Here is a 16,030-nt window from a genome sequence, read left to right on the forward strand (position 1 = left end):
GAGTGGGGGTCGCCCCTCGGCTGCAACACGTTATCGCGCCCTGCTCGCCGGAGTGGGGGTCCGGCCCGGCCCCGCCCCCGCCCGGACGCCTGGGTTCCGTCCGCCGTGGTGGGAGGGGAGCAGGGCCTGGGGCGGGGAGCTGGGAGCCTGGATGCCTGGGTTCTCCGCTGGTTTGGGGAGGGGAGTGCGGGGACACTGGGCCCCATGTTTTCGCCCTCTTGCGAGCGTGCCTCAGTTTCCCTACGCCAGCCCGTACCGGCCCAGGGCTCTGGGGAGGAGACGGAGATAGGCGCCACCCTTGGCAGGGCGGCTGTGTCACGGGCCCGGTACTGCTCCTGCCTGCTAGCGAGTCCCCTTGGTTCCAGCATGGTGGAACGGAGACCAGGGCGCCTAGTCCAAGCCTGGAGGCAGTGGGGGAGGGGGTTTGGGGAGCCAAGGCCCTGGGTGCAGCCCCTGACACTGGGGGGGAAACAGTCCCAGTGAAGGGCTTGTGGTGCTCAGCCCAGGGGGAACCACTGGCATGGGGGGTCTGCCCAGTGCCTGGGGCTATGGGACAGCCCTGCCTTTTGAAGGTGGTTGGGGGGCTGCTACCATAATGCACCTAACTGCTGGGCCTGCACTCCCAGTCACCCAGGATGCAGTGTCCCCACAGGTCAAAACTGTGAGGCCAGCCTGGTGATTAAGGGTGCCAGACAGGTCCTGTCCTGGTTTCAGGGAGGGGGAGCAGGGTTGTGGTCCCCCTGGTTCTAGGTGGGGGGCAGGTTTAGGGTCCTCCCTGAAACCAACCTGACAGGGTGATCTAGGACCCAGAGTGAGGGGAACATAGGTGTCCAAGCTCCCAGCAACCCCCCTGGGTCCTACTGCTGTTCCTGAACTAGGAATGAGCCCAGGCATCCAGGCCCCCACGTCTACCAGCTACTGGGCCCTACCCCCCTCCCAGACATCTGGGTCCCCTATTCCCACTTTGGGCAGTGTGCTGTAGCCCTCACACTCCAGGACCTGGGGTGGGGGAACAGTGGCAGATTTGGGCTTCCCCTGGTTTCAGTGGGAGAGCAGTTTTGAGGTCCCCCTTCTAACCCCCTCCCTCTTCCCCTGCAGGTTTGACGGCACCATCCAGCACCCAAGCTCCACAGTACTGTCCTTAGCTGTGTAGCCAACCTCCGCTGGAGCTGCCAAGATGTATGCACCTGAGTGCCAGGCAGAGGTGACACCATCACCGGCAGGGCCACGCTCCTTTAGCTACACACTGGATGAGCACCCATGCCAAGCGCTGGCCATCATGAATGAGCTACGACTGAGCCAGCAGCTCTGCGATGTGACACTGCGTGTGCGTTACCGCGATGCGCCGCCTGCTGATTTCCAGGCCCACAAAGTGGTGCTGGCCTCATCCAGCCCTGTTTTCCGTGCCATGTTCACAGCAGGGCTGCGGGAACAGGGCATGGAGGTGGTGCCCATCGAGGGCATCCACCCACGGGTCATGGAGCGTCTCATTGAATTTGCCTACACAGCCTCCATTGCTGTGGGTGAGCGCTGTGTGCTGCACGTCATGAATGGTGCCGTCATGTACCAGATCGACAGCGTGGTCCGCGCCTGTGCTGACTTCCTGGCCCAACAGCTAGACCCCAGCAATGCCATTGGCATCGCCAACTTTGCCGAGCAGATTGACTGCAGCGAGCTGCATCAGCGGGCGCGGGAGTACATCTACAGGCACTTTGCAGAGGTCAGGGGGGGCTGAAGAGCAGGGCAGGAGGGTTCCAGGGGGCAGGAGGGGGCTGCGGCGAGTACAACTCCATGCACTCTGGGCAGGTGAGGAGGGGTGGGAGGCAGGGAAGGGGCTCCCAGTAAGTACATCTCTCGGGAGGGGAGGGGAGGGTCGTGGTGGGGTTGCCGGGAGTCGACAGCCCTAACACAATAGAAACAGACTCCACTCCATGTCTGGGAGGATCCAGGGTGAGGGGCTGGCTCTGGCCAGACTCCCTCCTTGGTTTGGGGTGGAATGCAGCCTGCTCTGGTCAGTGTCGCACCCCCTGGTCGCTGACCCAGGCAGGGCCGAGCAAGGGGCTGCCTCTTGGGTACCTCCCCATGGAGGTAATAGGGGGGGGCTAGTGATGTGCCATGACAAGGGGCAACCAGACTCATATAGAAAGTAAGGCTGGAGTAGCCTGGAGTCAGGATGGGGGAACGTGGGCACAGGTGGGCCACAGCTGGGGGACGGGAGCACTCAGAGTATCTGCAGAGACAGAGGTATCAAGACAGCAGGAGAGAAGATGCCCTGACCTCCCACTGCCCCTATGGGCATCTCAAGTCCTCTCAGTGCCCCCCTTAGGGCAGTGGGGGCTGGACCTGGGCCTCTGTATACCACATACCTCCAGAACTGGGGTGGGGGGGCGCACAGGGCTGGTGTCCCCAGTGTCCTCATCATGCCCCCACTGTTAACAGGTGGCAAAGCAGGAGGAGTTCTTCAACCTGTCACACTGTCAGCTGGTGACGCTGATCAGCCGGGATGAGCTGAACGTGCGCTGTGAGTCTGAGGTCTTCCATGCCTGCATTGACTGGGTGCGTTATGACTGCGCCAGTCGGCGCCCCTATGTGCAGGCGCTGCTGCGTGCTGTACGCTGCCACGCGCTCAGTCCTGGCTTCCTGCAGCTACAGCTTCGCGAGTGTGAGGTGCTGCAGGGTGACACACGCTGCCAAGACTACCTGGCCCAGATCTTCCAGGACCTGACGCTGCACAAGCCCACACAGCGCCTGCCCAGCCGGACGCCCAAGGTGGGCCAGCTCATCTACGCAGTTGGTGGATATTACCGCCAGTCCCTTGGATTCCTGGAGGCCTACAACCCCCACGACGGTGCCTGGCTGCGGCTGGCTGACTTGGAGGTGCCCCGCAGTGGGCTGGCCAGCTGTGCTGTGGGGGGGCTGCTGTACGCCGTGGGTGGGCGCAACAACTCCCCTGATGGCAACACAGACTCAGGTGCTCTTGACTGTTACAACCCTATGACTAACCAGTGGTCGCCCTGTGCCCCCATGAGTGTTCCCCGCAACCGCATCGGTGTCGGCGTTATTGACGGCCTCATCTACGCTGTCGGCGGCTCCCACGGCTGTGTCCACCATGACAGCGTTGAGAGGTCAGGGCGGTCCTGGTCCTGGCCCAACTTGAGAGCTGCCAGTGGGCCCTGGGGATGGGAGCTAGGGACCTGGCATAGAGAAGGAGGGGCGGGCAAGGGGAGCCAAGCATCCAGGTGCAGGAGAGAGAAGGCAAGGAGCAAGCTGTCCTGGCCTAGGGAAGCAGGGACAGAGGTGGAGGGGAGCCAGGTGTCCAGCTGCTGGAGTGGGGGGAAACCAGGGGTCCTGGTGGGAGTGAGGGAGCAAGGCATCTGGGTACTCAAGGGGGAAGTAGAGTCTGTGTGTATGGGTAATAGGAAGGGAGCAAGGGCAGAGTTTGAGGGGAGCTGGCTCCAAAGACCCCAGTCCCAGGAAGGCATCAGCTCAGCCTGGCTTCATTGCCACCCCCACCTCCCAGGCCCTGACCCTGTCTCCCTGTACTGCAGGTATGACCCGGAGTGTGATGCATGGGAGCGTGCGGCACCCATGCAGACAAGGCGAATCGGGGTGGGTGTGGCCGTGCTCAACCGACTGCTCTATGCTGTGGGTGGCTTTGATGGCAGTGCCCGGCTGCGCTCGGCTGAGTGTTACAACCCCGAGCGTAACGAGTGGCATCCTATCGCCCCCATGAATACCATCCGCAGTGGCGCTGGTGAGCAGGGACAGGGAGCTGATGGGGGGGGGGGGGGGGGGGGAGGGGGGGGGGGGGGGGCAGGGGAAGGTGGGGGCAGGGTGCAGAGCCCTGACTCCCCCCACCCCGTGCTCCCCCAGGCACCTGTGCCCTGAACAACTGCCTCTATGCCATGGGGGGCTATGATGGCACAGATCAGCTCAACAGCACAGAGCGTTACGATGTGGAGGCTGATGCCTGGACCTTTGTGGCTCCCATGCGGCACCGGCGCAGCGCCCTTGGCGTCACCACGTACCAGGGCAAGATCTATGTGCTGGGTGAGCCCCTCCCCGCCCCCCACCCCTCCCCAAGAGCTGCTTTTGTGGGGGACTCTGTGCCTGGGCTGGTGGGGAGGGTGCTCCAGGCAGCCATAGACACTGGTCTCTCCCAGTACCATGCTGCCATCCCTGGGCTTGGGTCCTAGGCGTGAAACTTGCGGCTCTTGGGCCTGGCTGTTGCTGGGGTCAGGGGGACTGGACCCACAGGCCAGGAGGGGCTTTGTCTCTGCAGCTGAAGGTGACCCCACCCCAAGCACCCTGCCAGTCTGACTCATCTGTGACCCCAGAGGTTCCTGTGCAGGGTTGTGGGGTGTGGCCCAGGCCTGGTGCTGACCATATCTCCTATCTCTGCCTGGCAGGCGGCTATGATGGCCACACATTCCTGGACAGCGTGGAGTGCTATGACCCAGCCACTGACACCTGGACCGAGGTGACATGCATGACGTCGGGTCGCAGTGGCGTGGGGGTGGCTGTCACCATGGAGCCCTGCCGTGATCAGCCCGGCTGCCACTGCTAGCACTGGCGACGCCACCGCGGTTGGGCCGGGGAGGGGCTGGGGCTGTCAATGCAGAGCTCCCAGTGCCCCTGGAGCCTCTGGGTGCCCTCCCCCGTGGCGGCGTCGCTCTCTGGACCCTTTGCCTGCTGGTAGTGCTGTATGTAGCCCCCTTGGCCCCGGGGCAGGACTACAGAGACAGGCCCTGACTGACATGGACCAGACTGAGCACCCCCAGGCACAAACCAGGATGCTGGGGAACATGGCCTCTTTCCTTTCTCAGGGCCTGGAAGTCCCCAGGATGCCCCCCCAGCTCCCAAGAGGCATGAGGCTGTGGGACTGGACCTGGCTGTTTAATGATCTGATTTTCACCATGACACCAATAAACCCCTTTGCAATTAGCCTGAGCCACTTGCACTGGCAAGGGGTAGCCCTTGGGGGGCACTGTGACCCCCAGCCCTCCCCACACCTGTCCCATCCCAGGCTGTGTCCACCAGGCTCCACAGGTAGTCGGCGACGAAGCTGCGCGAGTGCTGGCTGCTGTCAATACTGATAGGCTGTGCGATGGCTGGACCGTAATGAACTGGAGGGGGGTGGGGTTGAGGAAACTCAGGGTGCAGCAGCTGGGGGGAAAGGGGAGGTGGTGAACCCCCCCACCTCCCAACAGGAAAGGATACTGCCCTTAACCTGCACAGGGCCACACTCATAGTCCCAGTCGATGCGGCTGATCTTATAGTACAGCTGGGCTGTGTACCTGGGATGGGGAGTGTCAGCTTGCGCGCACAGGGTGGGGTAGGGGTGGCAGCAGGAGTGGCTTGCCTGTAGCTACAGGGGCTGAGCCAGGCCTTGAGGAGAGTGCTGCCTGGGGGCCCAGCCCCAGTGTTCCTGCAGGCAGGTGAGGGGACCTGGTGCCACCCCTGCTTGTTCACCCCCCATCCCTGCCCCTGACTCACGTGGCTGGTGGGACAGCACTGGCATCCTCCTGCACATCCTGGTCCAGGCGCTGCATCTCCTCCCGCAGCTGCTCCAGCTCCATGCACAGTGCTGTGCCAGGCAGTGAAGGAGCCGCCTCTGTGGCTGGGCCCTTCCCCACAACCCACAGAGCCCCACCTGCACCCCACCAGGGAAGGATATGCCATGCTGGCTTGCAGCCTTGTGCCCTCCTCAGTGGCTGCCTGTGCATCGGCTTCCAGAGCCTGGACCCGCTGGAGGCAGCGCTGCAACTCCTCCTCTTTGGCCAGAAGCTGATGGGCTACTTTCTCCTCCGTGACCATGAGGTCTTCAGGGACAGAATCCAGATGTCTAGCACCTCCATCCTGCTCTAGCCACTAGTCCCCACTCCGCCATCCCCTCTTCTACAGCTGGGAGAGAACCCAGGTATCTGGGCTCCTAGCAGGGGCTGGGCATCCTTGGCAGGGCTAGTCCCATGGCCAAGAGAAAATCCAGGTGTCCAGGCTGCCCTGCCCTACCTGCCTGTTCGAACCACTATGCCCCCAACACACGCATGCATGCGCAGAAGACCTCAGGGCTCCCAGCAGAGGCCAAGTATCCTTGATATGGCTGGGGGGGGGGGCTGCAGCGGGGCGTGGGGGACCCTCAAGGAGGGCTGTGGGGGGGGGGGGGGGGTTGTACCTCTCACAAGCTGGGCAGCAGTGGCCTGCGTGTCCAGGAGTTCATCCAGCACCCGCTCCTGTTGCTCAAGGCTGTGGTGCAGTTGGGCCTCCACACGCCCAGATGCCATCACTTTCAGCAGCATTGTGCTGATGACCTCCATTTCCTGCATCCCTTCACTGAGCATAGCTGCCCCTGCCCCCTCCCGTGGCTCCAGCCCTGTGGGAGGCAGGGGGGGTGAGTACAGCTTCTGCTATAGTTCCCACCCTGCCCATGCCTCACACCAGCAGCTTGGATGAGCCCCAGGAATTAGTTCCAAGCACTTGGGGGATACAGGGGTTTGAAGCTGAGTGCACCCTGGGTCCTATCCTGGCTGCTCCCAGCCTGATGCGGTTGGTCTGCAGATTGGTTCAAGAAGGAATGTGCTGGAGACCCCAATGTGTAGCCCTGGGAGCCCATGGAAGCAGCTGCAGTGGGTCTGAGCACAAACCCTGACCCCCCCCAGCCCAGCCCCCTGGGCTCCCAGCAAGTGGGGTGGCTGGGTTACTAGCTGACAGGCACCTCCCCCAGCTCAGGCCCCACATCCAACCCACCCACATCTCTACCCAGAGCCTCAGCTGAGTTCATCCAGGAAGGAGATTAACTCCCCCAGCCCATTTCACCCACCTGCAAGCTACGTCCCAGCACTCCCTATGCTCTGGCAGGGATGTCACCTGTGCAGAGCAAGGTGTCCAGGGGCTGTGGCCCTGCTGGGTCTGCAATAAAACATTGGCAGGGCTGTTAGAGTGCATGCTGAAGAGCAGGGGAGCAGTCCCCCTGGTGCTAGCCTCTCATTCACCCTCCCCAGGCTCGGGGCTAGCAGGGGACACAGCTTAGCTGGCTCTGCTGAGTAGGGTTGTCTAGGGCCCCTCTGATCCAAGATGAAGAATGGGAGAGCTGACACCCCAGGACAAGGCTTGAAACCAGGCCCCCTGTCCTGCCTGCAAAACCCTAATCTGGGCACCTCCAGACCCAAGGAAAGAGGGGGCTCGGGGGAGGGGTCTGACCCACGGGGTTTGGGGGCGGCAGGCAGGGACCTTGGGGGTGAAGAGGAGGGGACCAGAAATCCAGCTTCTGGCCCGGCTGGGGGAGGGAAACCGGAAGTGGGGATACCCGCCAAGGGTACCGGAAATGGGGATTGGGGGGGGGGGGGTCCCGGAAACGCGGGGTTCCCGCACAGAAGAGGAGAGATACCTGATCGGGATGGAGGATGAGAATCCCGATCCCGGTGCCCTGCACTCACCGCTGCACCCCGACCCTATATGCTCCCACCGCCGCACCTCAGAGGGGGAGCCTTGCCCCTCGTCCTACCCCCTGCGCCATGTCATTGGCTGCCAGCAGCCCGCACCACCCAATGGGAGTGCAGCCCCTCCCCTCCCACCCACGCCACTGGCCGCCTGCGTTCCGCGCCGCCCAATGAGCAGCACTGGCGCCTTCGAACGCCACTAGCGGCCAGCGACCGCTGCGCATTCACTGTGCGTCCCTGCTTGTGCCGGGTCAGACTGCGCCTGTGCGTTTTCCGCTGTCAGCGGGCTGAAAGCGCATGCGCTAACTGTTTTCCTCTGACAGGGGTGTTATCACAGTCGACTGCCACCAGATGGCAGCAGAACACGCGGCACCCTGCAGGGAGCCCGGGCCTATAGACACCCTCTGCACCGTGCATAGGGGACCCCACGCCTATAGGTACCCCTGAACCGTGCATAGGGGGGCCAGGCTTATAGATACCCCCTGCATTGTGCATAGGGGAACTCGGGCCTATAGGAGCCTCTTGCACCGTGCATAGGGGAGCCCGTGCTGTAGGTGCCCCCTGCACCCTACCTAAAGGGCAACTGGACCTATAGGGGGCCGTGGAGCTTGTATAGGGTTGGCTGGCCGGGCCTATGGGCAGGTACCGATCACCTTAGGGAAGGCTGGCAGGGGTAGTAGCTCTTTCTTTGGGAGGGTGTTTTACTGGTGTCTTCTCTGGCTGCAGCGCTGGGTCTGGGCTGGCAGAGGGCTCATCCTTAGCTCCAGGCTGGGGCAGTGGGCAGGAGGGGCACAGTTAAGGGGACCCCCTCCCCCCACCGTGTAGCTGGGCTGTTGTGTATCTGTGCCCTGCACACACAGGTGATATCTGTGTCCCCCTTCCTCCTCTCCACATTCCCTACCTAGCCTGCATCCCTAGGTGGTACATAGCCATGGTCCCCCTACCTGCCCTGCACACCTGGATGGTCACCACCTGTGCCTCTCCCTGCCCAAGTGGCACATGTCTGTACCCCCACCCTGTCCAGGTGGTACACTGTGCTGCCCACCCCCTTGCAAACCCAGGTGGTACAGTCCCTGCCCCCACCCTGCACACCTAGAGCCCCTGCCCTGCCTGCCCACCCAGCTGGCCCCTGTTGCCCTGCCCAACCTGCCCCCTGGTGGTGCACACCTGTGCCCCCTGCCCTGCACCCCCCAGCAATCAGAGGCGAGTCCATTCCTCCTGGCTTTTATTGTGACCGGCTGGAGAGGGGCGAACATTGCAAGGACATTGTGACGGAGGACAGACGGTGCCCAGGAGGGGGGGTGTATGGTACATGGTGGGGGGGTCTGTACAAGAGGTGTGGGGGGCAGGCAGGGGGTGCAGGTAGCACTGCTCCCCCAGCCCTGCCCCCCCATGAGGGGGGCATTCCCTTCTCCCAGGGGGGTCATTTACAGTGGCTATTCACAGTATGTACAGGGCGACCCCGGCCCCACACGGACCGACCCGCATACAAAAATAAAAGCTCTACGGTGGGAAGGGTGGGAGGGGGGATGGGGACCCCCCCAGCCCCACCCTCCAGGGAGGCTGGAGCAGACACATTGATTGCTACAGTACTGTGTTATGGGGGGAGCAGCCCTGGAGGAGAGCGCTGGGGGAACAGGGGCTTGGCATGGAGATGCTTTGGTGGCAAGCTGGATGAAGCAGGGTGGGGCAGGGGGGCTTATTATTGCTTCACTCCTAATTAGTGGGGATGCATTGGGGGGGGGGTCTGGCCCAGACAGAATAGGGCAAGGGCTGCCTCTCCATGCAAAGGAGGGACATGGCTTCAAGAGCTTGGGGGGAAGGTCAGGGCCTGGGTGCCCTGTGGGGGTTGCACTGACCTTTTGCCCCAAGGAGGGGGCCCAGCTGTGGCCTCACTATCCCCCCTCCAAATATCTCCAGCTAGACCCCAGGGGCACTGGGCACCCACTCCCCCTGCCTGCTGCATGGGGGCATCCAGCTACACTGACTTGGCGGGAATGTGTTCCCCAAGTCCCCTGGTTAAGCCAGGCTGGAGCAGCGAAGAGGGATGTGGGGGACAAGGCCTGGAGCTCCTCTTGAGGGGAGGGAGGCACTGGGCAGGGGCATTCTGTGGGGCAGGGGCTGGGGTCTGCTGGGGGCAGGGATGGGATCTTGGCTTGATCATGAGGCAAAAGTCAGGGCAAACTGGAGAGCTGCAGGGGGCCATGGGGAGGGCAGGGGGTTCCTGCTGTTCTCACTCGTCCCCTGTGGCCGTATTGCCAGGTTTGTGCAAAAAGACAGAGACAGGAAGACTTGGCGGGGAGGGGGGGAGGAGAGGGGCCACGTTGTGGCATGGGGGGGCAGGGGGTGTCACCCTTGAGAACAGACCCTGCCCCGCATGGGGGGGTGTTCCCGCTCCAAGATCAATTCTCAGACGCTTCACCACTGCAAAGGGAAGGAAAAGATTAAACCCTCCCCCAGGGACCCCCCTCCCCATAAGTTAAGGGAGAAAAAGAGAGGTGTTAAGGGGGTGGGGGGCAGCCCAAGGCACTGCACTGGGTCTGAGGGGACTGCTCAGAGGCTGGGGTGGGGGAGAGGGTGAGAGAGGTCTAAGTGGCTGCTCCCCACACCCCAGCATCAATCCACACTCAGTTTAAAAATCAGCATCTCTGGGGCTGGACATGGCTTGGGGGTGTGGTTGTTGGGGGGGAGCTGCTCAGGGATCCTCCCAATCCCCACCCCACGCAGGAGCAGGAACAAACCTTACTAACAACTGAAACAAGAAGTGTCCAGAGTGCCGGGGGGCGGGGGGGTCCCACCTCTACAGTTGGCGTGTGTGAGTGCGTGGGCGCAGGCTCACGCATGTGCGTGCGTGTGCGTGTTCCCTTTTTGTCGTGTTCTCCATTTTGGTTTTTTTTCCTGTTTTTTTTTCCTTTTTCCAAAGTTTTTAAAAAAAAAACGAAAAAGAAAAAGAGACGATAAAAACCCCCAGAACTGGAACTGGGAACCAGAACTGGACCTAGAACCAAAACCAAGAACCAGAGCTGGAAATGGAACTGGAGCTAGAACCACGTGCTAGAGTCGGAGCTAGAACCAGAATGTGGAACTGGAGCCGGAACTGGAGCTAGAACCAGAGCAGGAACCCGAGCCAGAGGCTAGAGCCCGGAACCGGAGCCGGAACACAAAAAAAAAACCATAAAAAGAAAGATCCAGACAGAGGAGAGCAGCGTTGTGGCCTCAGTCTCTGCCCCATGGGCTGGGGCGGGCCAAACCCTGAGTCATGAGCCCCCGGGCTTGGCTGTGTCCTGTCCCGTGTTCCCATCCTTCTCCTGGTCCCCAGGGCCCAGGGGCTCCAGGGCGGTGCCAGGCAGGGGGTGGCTGCACTTGAGCAGGTCTGAGTCCTCAGCCTCGGCTTCCTCCTCCAGTGTCAGCTCGAACTGGAATTTGTCGAGCGTGGGGTCGACGCCAGGGCCAGGCTCTGGGGGTGGCGATGGGCTCTGCGGGATCATGCCATGATACCAGTCTCGGTTGTCCTCCAGCGTGTCCAGGATCTCCTGTGCGTCCGGGTGCACCAAGTCAGCCCATGTCTCCCACAAGGGGTGCACGATGTAGTCGATGAAGCCAACCTGAGGGCAGTGGGGAGGTGGTGGATCAGCCAGGGAGCCTGGATGCCTGGGTCCCACATCTGGCTGCAAGCAGGTCACACAGGGCTTGGGGGCAGACACCTGGGTCCAGCACCCAGATGTGGGCAGGTCACACAGGTCTGAAAGGGTCAGAGAGGCTGAAGGATATGGGGACATGGCAGTGACTGGCAAGATGGAGGCCCTGATCCCAGTCTGTGGGGCCTATATAGCATCCCAGCACCCCTCAATCTCAGCTTGGGAGGTCTGTACAGTGCCTGGGGCCCACATATCTCAGCTTGGGGGGCCTGTACTGCACCCAACATGGCCCTGATCCCAGTCAGGGTGGGTCTGAGCTGCTCAGAGGCCCTGTCCCCCCACCCCTCCACACACACACCTGGGACTTCTCCACGGAGGCCGTGTGCTTGTCGCACATGGGACTGATCTCCATGCCGCGCTCCCGCTCCTTGTCACCTTGCCGGAAGAACTCCTCCATGATGCGGTCCGTCCATTGCCGATACAGCTCCAGTGGCTTTGTGGGGTTGCTCAGGTCCGCGCAATGCACCATGTTCCTCAGCACCTGGGCCAGGGGCAGGTGTCAGGGGTGCCCGTCACCACTGCTCCCCTGCCAGGAGACCCACAGCACTATCTGGCTAGACTGAGGGGCCAAGGGGAATGTGCATGCATCCAGGCTGTCAAGGGTGGAGGGGGTAGGCCTAATTTTGGGGAAGGAAGGGGGAAATGGGCAGTCCTGGCTGGGTGGGGGTAGTCTCTGAGCCAGCCCCACCTGTATCCGGTCGGTGTAGTTGTCCAGCAGCAGCACCCCTGAGCTTGTCACCTTCTTGGTCTCCACCATTGTCTTGAGGTCGGCCAAGAGGCTCATGTGCTTTGACATGTCTGTGGCCAGGACCTGGGTGTGGGGGAGAGAGGGCAGAGTGAGAGGGAAGTGGAAGGAGACCATCACCCCACACTGCCAGTCTCAGCCCCCCAGCTCTAACCCGCCAGCCTGCTCCTGCCACACTCCAAGCTGAGAGAAAATTTAGGAGTCCTGGCTGCCATCTCCCCCAGCTCTAACCTGCTAGTCCCATCCCCAGAGCTGGGATGAAACCCAGGCATCTGAACCATCACTCCCCTTGCTTTACACATTATACCCCACTTGCTTCAAGGGGCTGAGGAAAAGAGCCCAGGCATCCAGGACTCCAGCCCCGCAGTGTTCTAACTTGCCAGATTCCTCACCCCACTTCTAGAGCTGGGATTGAACCCAGGTATCTAGGCCCCCAGGCCCCTGGCAGGGCTGCTCCCTCCCAGCTACTGATCTAAACCATATGGAAGAACCTCCAGCAGAGGGAAGTGACCTAGGGTCAGCCCTCAAAACCCACTCCTCAGTGCCTGCTCCAGGCATGGCTGTAAAGTGAGACCCCTGGGGACTCCTGGGAACTGGACCCTGCCTCTTCCTCAGAGAAGCCCTGGAAGGGCAAGGGGGAAAGAGAGAGAGCAGCCAATGTGGTCTCTGACCCAGGCATGGAACTTGCCAGGCACTGCTTAGCTTCAGCTACACACTGACTGCCCATACACCCAGGGGGGGCACAGGTCTCCCCTACCTTGGTCTCTCCCTGCTTAACAGCACCCCCTCACCATGTCGATGACCATTTTGCGCAGGGTCTGGCGCTGCCGCTTGCTCAAGTTCTGGAAGATGTCGCAGTTTTCCTCCTGCAGCAGTTTGAAGCCCACGGCCAGGTGGTGGTTTTCCAACACTGACTCGTCATTGTACATCAGTGCCAGTTCCGAGTCTGGGGGGTGCAGGGCAGCGTTGTGGGGGGAAGCTCGGGGGTCTTCTCCCCACTCCTCCTCAGCTGTATGGACACAGCCCCTGCATACTCCCCTGTCCCCAGAGCTCTGGGCTGGGATTCCTGGGGGGTGGGAAGGGTGTCTGGGGAGGGCCATGCGCATAATTAGAGGCCTAGAGATCAGGTCATATGAGGAGAGACTAAAAAACTTGGGACTGTTCAGCCCGAAGAAGAGAAGAGTCAGAGGGGATTTAGTGGCAGCCTATAAGTATATTAGGGGCCTACATCAGGACCTGGGGGAGCATCTATTCACCAAGACCCCCTGGGGGATGACAACTTGACACCCATCTTGTTGGGGTCATCTAACCCCAGCAGTCTTTTCTGCCCGGGTGCAGGGGGACTGGACCTGATGATCTGTAAGGTCCCTTCCAGCACCTAACAACTATGAAACTATGGGGAAAACCAGGGTTTCTCTCTGCGGGGTGGGGGCTGCCCTAGCTGGGGGCAGGGCTGCATGCAGGGGCTGGAGCAGGAAGTGTGGCTTGCATGGGGTGGGGGGAGGAGGCGAGTGCACAAGCATGTTCAGAAGTGCATAGAACATTGCACATGTGTGTGTTTGCATGCACAAGTGAGGGCAAGAGGCACACAGCCTGAGGGGGAGCCCCTCTCCCCCCCTTCCAGTACTTACTGGTGTTGATGAGGAACTGGTTGGAGACGCCTGGGTGGTCAACATCATGGATAGCGGCGGCAAAAAGTGCAGCCAGGATCTCCAGATCGGTGAAGACAGCCTGGGGGTAGTAGTGTTTGAGCCCCACCCACATCCCACCTGGCCCTGCCCCTACCTCACCCTCAGTGCCTGTTTAGCCAACACAGACAGGTGGCCTGTGGGAAGGGCCTTGGCCACCTGCCAATGTCTATAGGCTGCCAGCACCTGGAAGCAGCAGAACCCAGGCATCTGGGCCGCCACCCCGCCCATGCCCTCTGCAGAACTGAGATGCAGGACCCACAACCCCCTGCCCAACTTCCTACCCACAGCACCCTGCCCCTCCAGCCCTGCTGGTGCTCTTCACTCCCAACCCGCAGCCCCCCAGCCCAAGCTTGCACGCACGTCGAGGGCAGGGGTGGAAAGCAGGACATGGGTGGACTGGGTGACGTCTGCGGCGTGCAGGCTGTTGTGATAGGCCACATCGGCATGGTAGTGATCCTCCAGCGTCATGACGTACGTGAGCAGCGTGTCCACCGGGATCTTGAACGTCTTCACCAGCTCCCGCTCCTGGATACGAATTGGAGCCGGGGGGGGGCTGTGACCTGGCAGTGCCATGGCATGGGATGCCATGGAGCAGGACAGGCCCCCAGCCCTTCTCTAATCTCCAGACCCTGCTCCCCTTCCAGAGCTGGGGCAGAACCCAGACATCTGGGCTCACAGCACCCCCTCCAACTCCCAAACCGACTTCCCTCCTAGAGAAGCCAGCCATCCCGGCTCCCCACCCCACTTCCTCTAACTCACTAGACCACACCCCTTCCTAGAGCTGCAGGGAGAAAACTCAGGTGTCCAGACTGCCATCCTCACTGTCAGGAGACCACATCAGATGGGTCCCAGCTCCAGTGTGGGGTGGAGCAGGGTGGGGTGGACTCTGCTGGGATGGGATGGGGGAACGTACCTCCCCACTCCCCACAGGCCTAGGCACATACCTGGAATATTGTGTACATGATACAGCTCAGGGAGCGGCTGTTGGAGAACTCAGCCACATGGAAAATGTTCAGGCCCCACTTGTTCAAGTTTTCGAGCTCCTGGGGAGAGGAAGAGCAGGGGTGTGGGTTACCAATGCCCCTCACTCCTGACCTGAAGCCCCCTGCAACCCCCAGCCCTGCTGGTGACCCTCACTCTTGCCCCATAGCCCCCAGCCCTGCCAGTGCCCCTCCTGACTTACAGCCCCATGCATACACCCAGCCCTGCCACTGCTCCTCACTCCCGCCCTGCAGCCCCCAGGCCTGCCAGTGCCCCTCACTCCCAACTTGCAACCCCCTGCACACACACCCCTCCAGCCCTGCTGGTGCCCCTCACACCTGCCCCACAGTTCCAGCTCACCTTGCTGAGCAGCTCCTCCTGGTCAGTCTTGATGCCAAAGCGAGGAATGCTGGAGTTGCTGAGGCTCGAGCTGTGCGTGAGCTTCTTGACGCCGCTGATCTGGGCCATCGGCTGCTGCTTCTTCTTCTTCTCGCGGTCACGGGGGGTCGGCGATGGGATCTCCACATCGTTCTGCTTGTCTGGGGGGGGGCAGGATCAAGACAGGTGAGTGGCCTGGAGCCCTTGTGCAAACCCATGAATGCCCAGATGTGTGAGCAGGTGCACAAACAGGCATACATGCTAGGGCAAGACCCCCTCTCTTTTTGCCTCCTCACTTCTCAGAGGACCCAAGCGTCCAGGCTCCCAACTCTGCCACCTCCACTGCCCACCCAGGGCTGGAGAGAACCCAGGCAGTGGGCCCCTGGCCTGAGAGGCAGCACCAGGAGGGCAGGAGCAGGGCTGGGCAGGGAGGGTGAGGAGGGCTGGCACTGCCCCAGCCGCGTAGGCTCAGCTCTGGCCCTGGCCCCAGTGCTCACAAGGTCCCATTGATGGTGCTACATCAACATTGACTCAGGCCAGAGGCAGTGGGGGGAATGTGTGCAAGGACAGGCAGGCAGCAGCCCAGGAGGGAGTGTGAGATCATGTTCATGTGTGTGAGAACACAGGTATGTGTGCATGTGCACAGAGGCAGGGCATCCGTGAAAGCATGTGCTGAAGTGGGGTGTGCACAGGACTTCTCCATGTGCAACAGGATGAGGGAGCATATGCACATGGTGGCACAGCCACTGGGTGCACATGTCAGCTGGGTGTGTGCATGTGCAGGGGAGGCTGCATGTGAAAAAACTGTTCTGCATGGAAGAGCACACATGTGTACAGGCATGTTGGGGCATGTGCATTGGGGCACATGTTGGAGAGCAGAGAATGCATGCAGGGGAGGGTGCATGCGCAAGAGGAGCTCTGCCAGACCCCGACAAAGAAGCACAGTGCCCCCCCTCCCCCTGGGCGCTGGAGAGGACCCAGGCCTCTGGTGGCCCCCCCACTCCCATGAGCCCTCACCGAGGAAGGTGCTGGAGATGTACTCGGAGACCTGGTTGCCAGAGCGGCTCATCTCGGACAGGTGGGTCAGCTCACGGTTCA

General features: G+C 61.6%; 3 protein-coding genes across 6 annotated transcripts in view; 1 reads left to right on the forward strand and 2 right to left on the reverse strand.

The window, feature by feature from the left end:
* Positions 1–87: 87 nt before the first annotated feature.
* KEAP1 (kelch like ECH associated protein 1) lies at positions 88–4,607 on the forward strand. 2 transcript variants are annotated; one of them, XM_025203957.1, is made up of 6 exons: positions 88–108; positions 1,099–1,720; positions 2,440–3,125; positions 3,549–3,754; positions 3,928–4,050; positions 4,410–4,607. In XM_025203957.1, the coding sequence occupies exons 2-6, from the start codon at positions 1,178–1,180 to the stop codon at positions 4,565–4,567; spliced, it is 1,716 nt and encodes a 571-aa protein (XP_025059742.1). In that variant the 5' UTR covers positions 88–108; positions 1,099–1,177; the 3' UTR covers positions 4,568–4,607. The 2 variants fall into 2 exon arrangements, with proteins under 2 accessions (XP_025059742.1, XP_006023504.1); XM_006023442.3 differs by lacking the exon at positions 88–108 and having other exon boundaries at positions 3,874–4,050.
* A 149-nt stretch (positions 4,608–4,756) lies between these two features.
* On the reverse strand, positions 4,757–7,526 carry SPC24 (SPC24, NDC80 kinetochore complex component). Of its 2 annotated transcripts, none has more exons than XM_006023439.3 (7): positions 7,388–7,526; positions 6,821–6,909; positions 6,176–6,373; positions 5,678–5,822; positions 5,497–5,589; positions 5,221–5,297; positions 4,757–5,126 (listed from the first exon to the last, which is right to left on the reverse strand). In XM_006023439.3, exons 3-7 carry the CDS (start codon positions 6,339–6,341, stop codon positions 4,942–4,944), a joined length of 666 nt encoding a protein of 221 aa, XP_006023501.1. In that variant the 5' UTR covers positions 6,342–6,373; positions 6,821–6,909; positions 7,388–7,526; the 3' UTR covers positions 4,757–4,941. The 2 variants fall into 2 exon arrangements, with proteins under 2 accessions (XP_006023501.1, XP_006023502.1); XM_006023440.2 differs by having other exon boundaries at positions 7,437–7,502.
* A 2,796-nt stretch (positions 7,527–10,322) lies between these two features.
* PDE4A (phosphodiesterase 4A) overlaps positions 10,323–16,030 on the reverse strand; it is a 29,796-nt gene continuing 24,088 nt past the window's right edge. For both annotated transcript variants that reach the window (XM_025203903.1, XM_025203904.1), the window contains 9 exons: positions 15,950–16,030; positions 14,915–15,093; positions 14,518–14,616; positions 13,934–14,098; positions 13,514–13,613; positions 12,674–12,828; positions 11,826–11,948; positions 11,436–11,618; positions 10,323–11,044 (listed from right to left, as the gene is read on the reverse strand). The exon at positions 15,950–16,030 is cut by the window's right edge and continues 10 nt beyond it. In XM_025203903.1, the coding sequence (XP_025059688.1) occupies positions 10,697–11,044; positions 11,436–11,618; positions 11,826–11,948; positions 12,674–12,828; positions 13,514–13,613; positions 13,934–14,098; positions 14,518–14,616; positions 14,915–15,093; positions 15,950–16,030 (1,433 nt within the window). In that variant the 3' untranslated portion in view covers positions 10,323–10,696. The remainder of the gene's footprint in view (positions 11,045–11,435; positions 11,619–11,825; positions 11,949–12,673; positions 12,829–13,513; positions 13,614–13,933; positions 14,099–14,517; positions 14,617–14,914; positions 15,094–15,949) is intronic.

The sequence above is a fragment of the Alligator sinensis genome, unplaced genomic scaffold (genome assembly GCF_000455745.1).
Source record: "Alligator sinensis unplaced genomic scaffold, ASM45574v1 scaffold707_1, whole genome shotgun sequence".
Classification (NCBI taxonomy): Eukaryota; Metazoa; Chordata; order Crocodylia; family Alligatoridae; genus Alligator; species Alligator sinensis.

Excerpts from the sequence above, each read along its gene's own strand:
- KEAP1 (XM_006023442.3), top strand. The coding sequence starts at position 1,178 with ATGTATGCACCTGAGTGCCAGGCAGAGGTGACACCATCACCGGCAGGG. Across the intron at positions 1,721-2,439 it reads TCTACAGGCACTTTGCAGAG|GTGGCAAAGCAGGAGGAGTT; the intron begins GTCAGGGGGGGC and ends CACTGTTAACAG. Across the intron at positions 3,126-3,548 it reads CACCATGACAGCGTTGAGAG|GTATGACCCGGAGTGTGATG; the intron begins GTCAGGGCGGTC and ends CCTGTACTGCAG.
- SPC24 (XM_006023439.3), bottom strand. The coding sequence starts at position 6,341 with ATGCTCAGTGAAGGGATGCAGGAAATGGAGGTCATCAGCACAATGCTG. Across the intron at positions 5,823-6,175 it reads TGCTGCCCAGCTTGTGAGAG|ACCTCATGGTCACGGAGGAG; the intron begins GTACAACCCCCC and ends CTGTCCCTGAAG. Across the intron at positions 5,298-5,496 it reads AGTGCTGTCCCACCAGCCAC|GTACACAGCCCAGCTGTACT; the intron begins GTGAGTCAGGGG and ends TCCCCATCCCAG.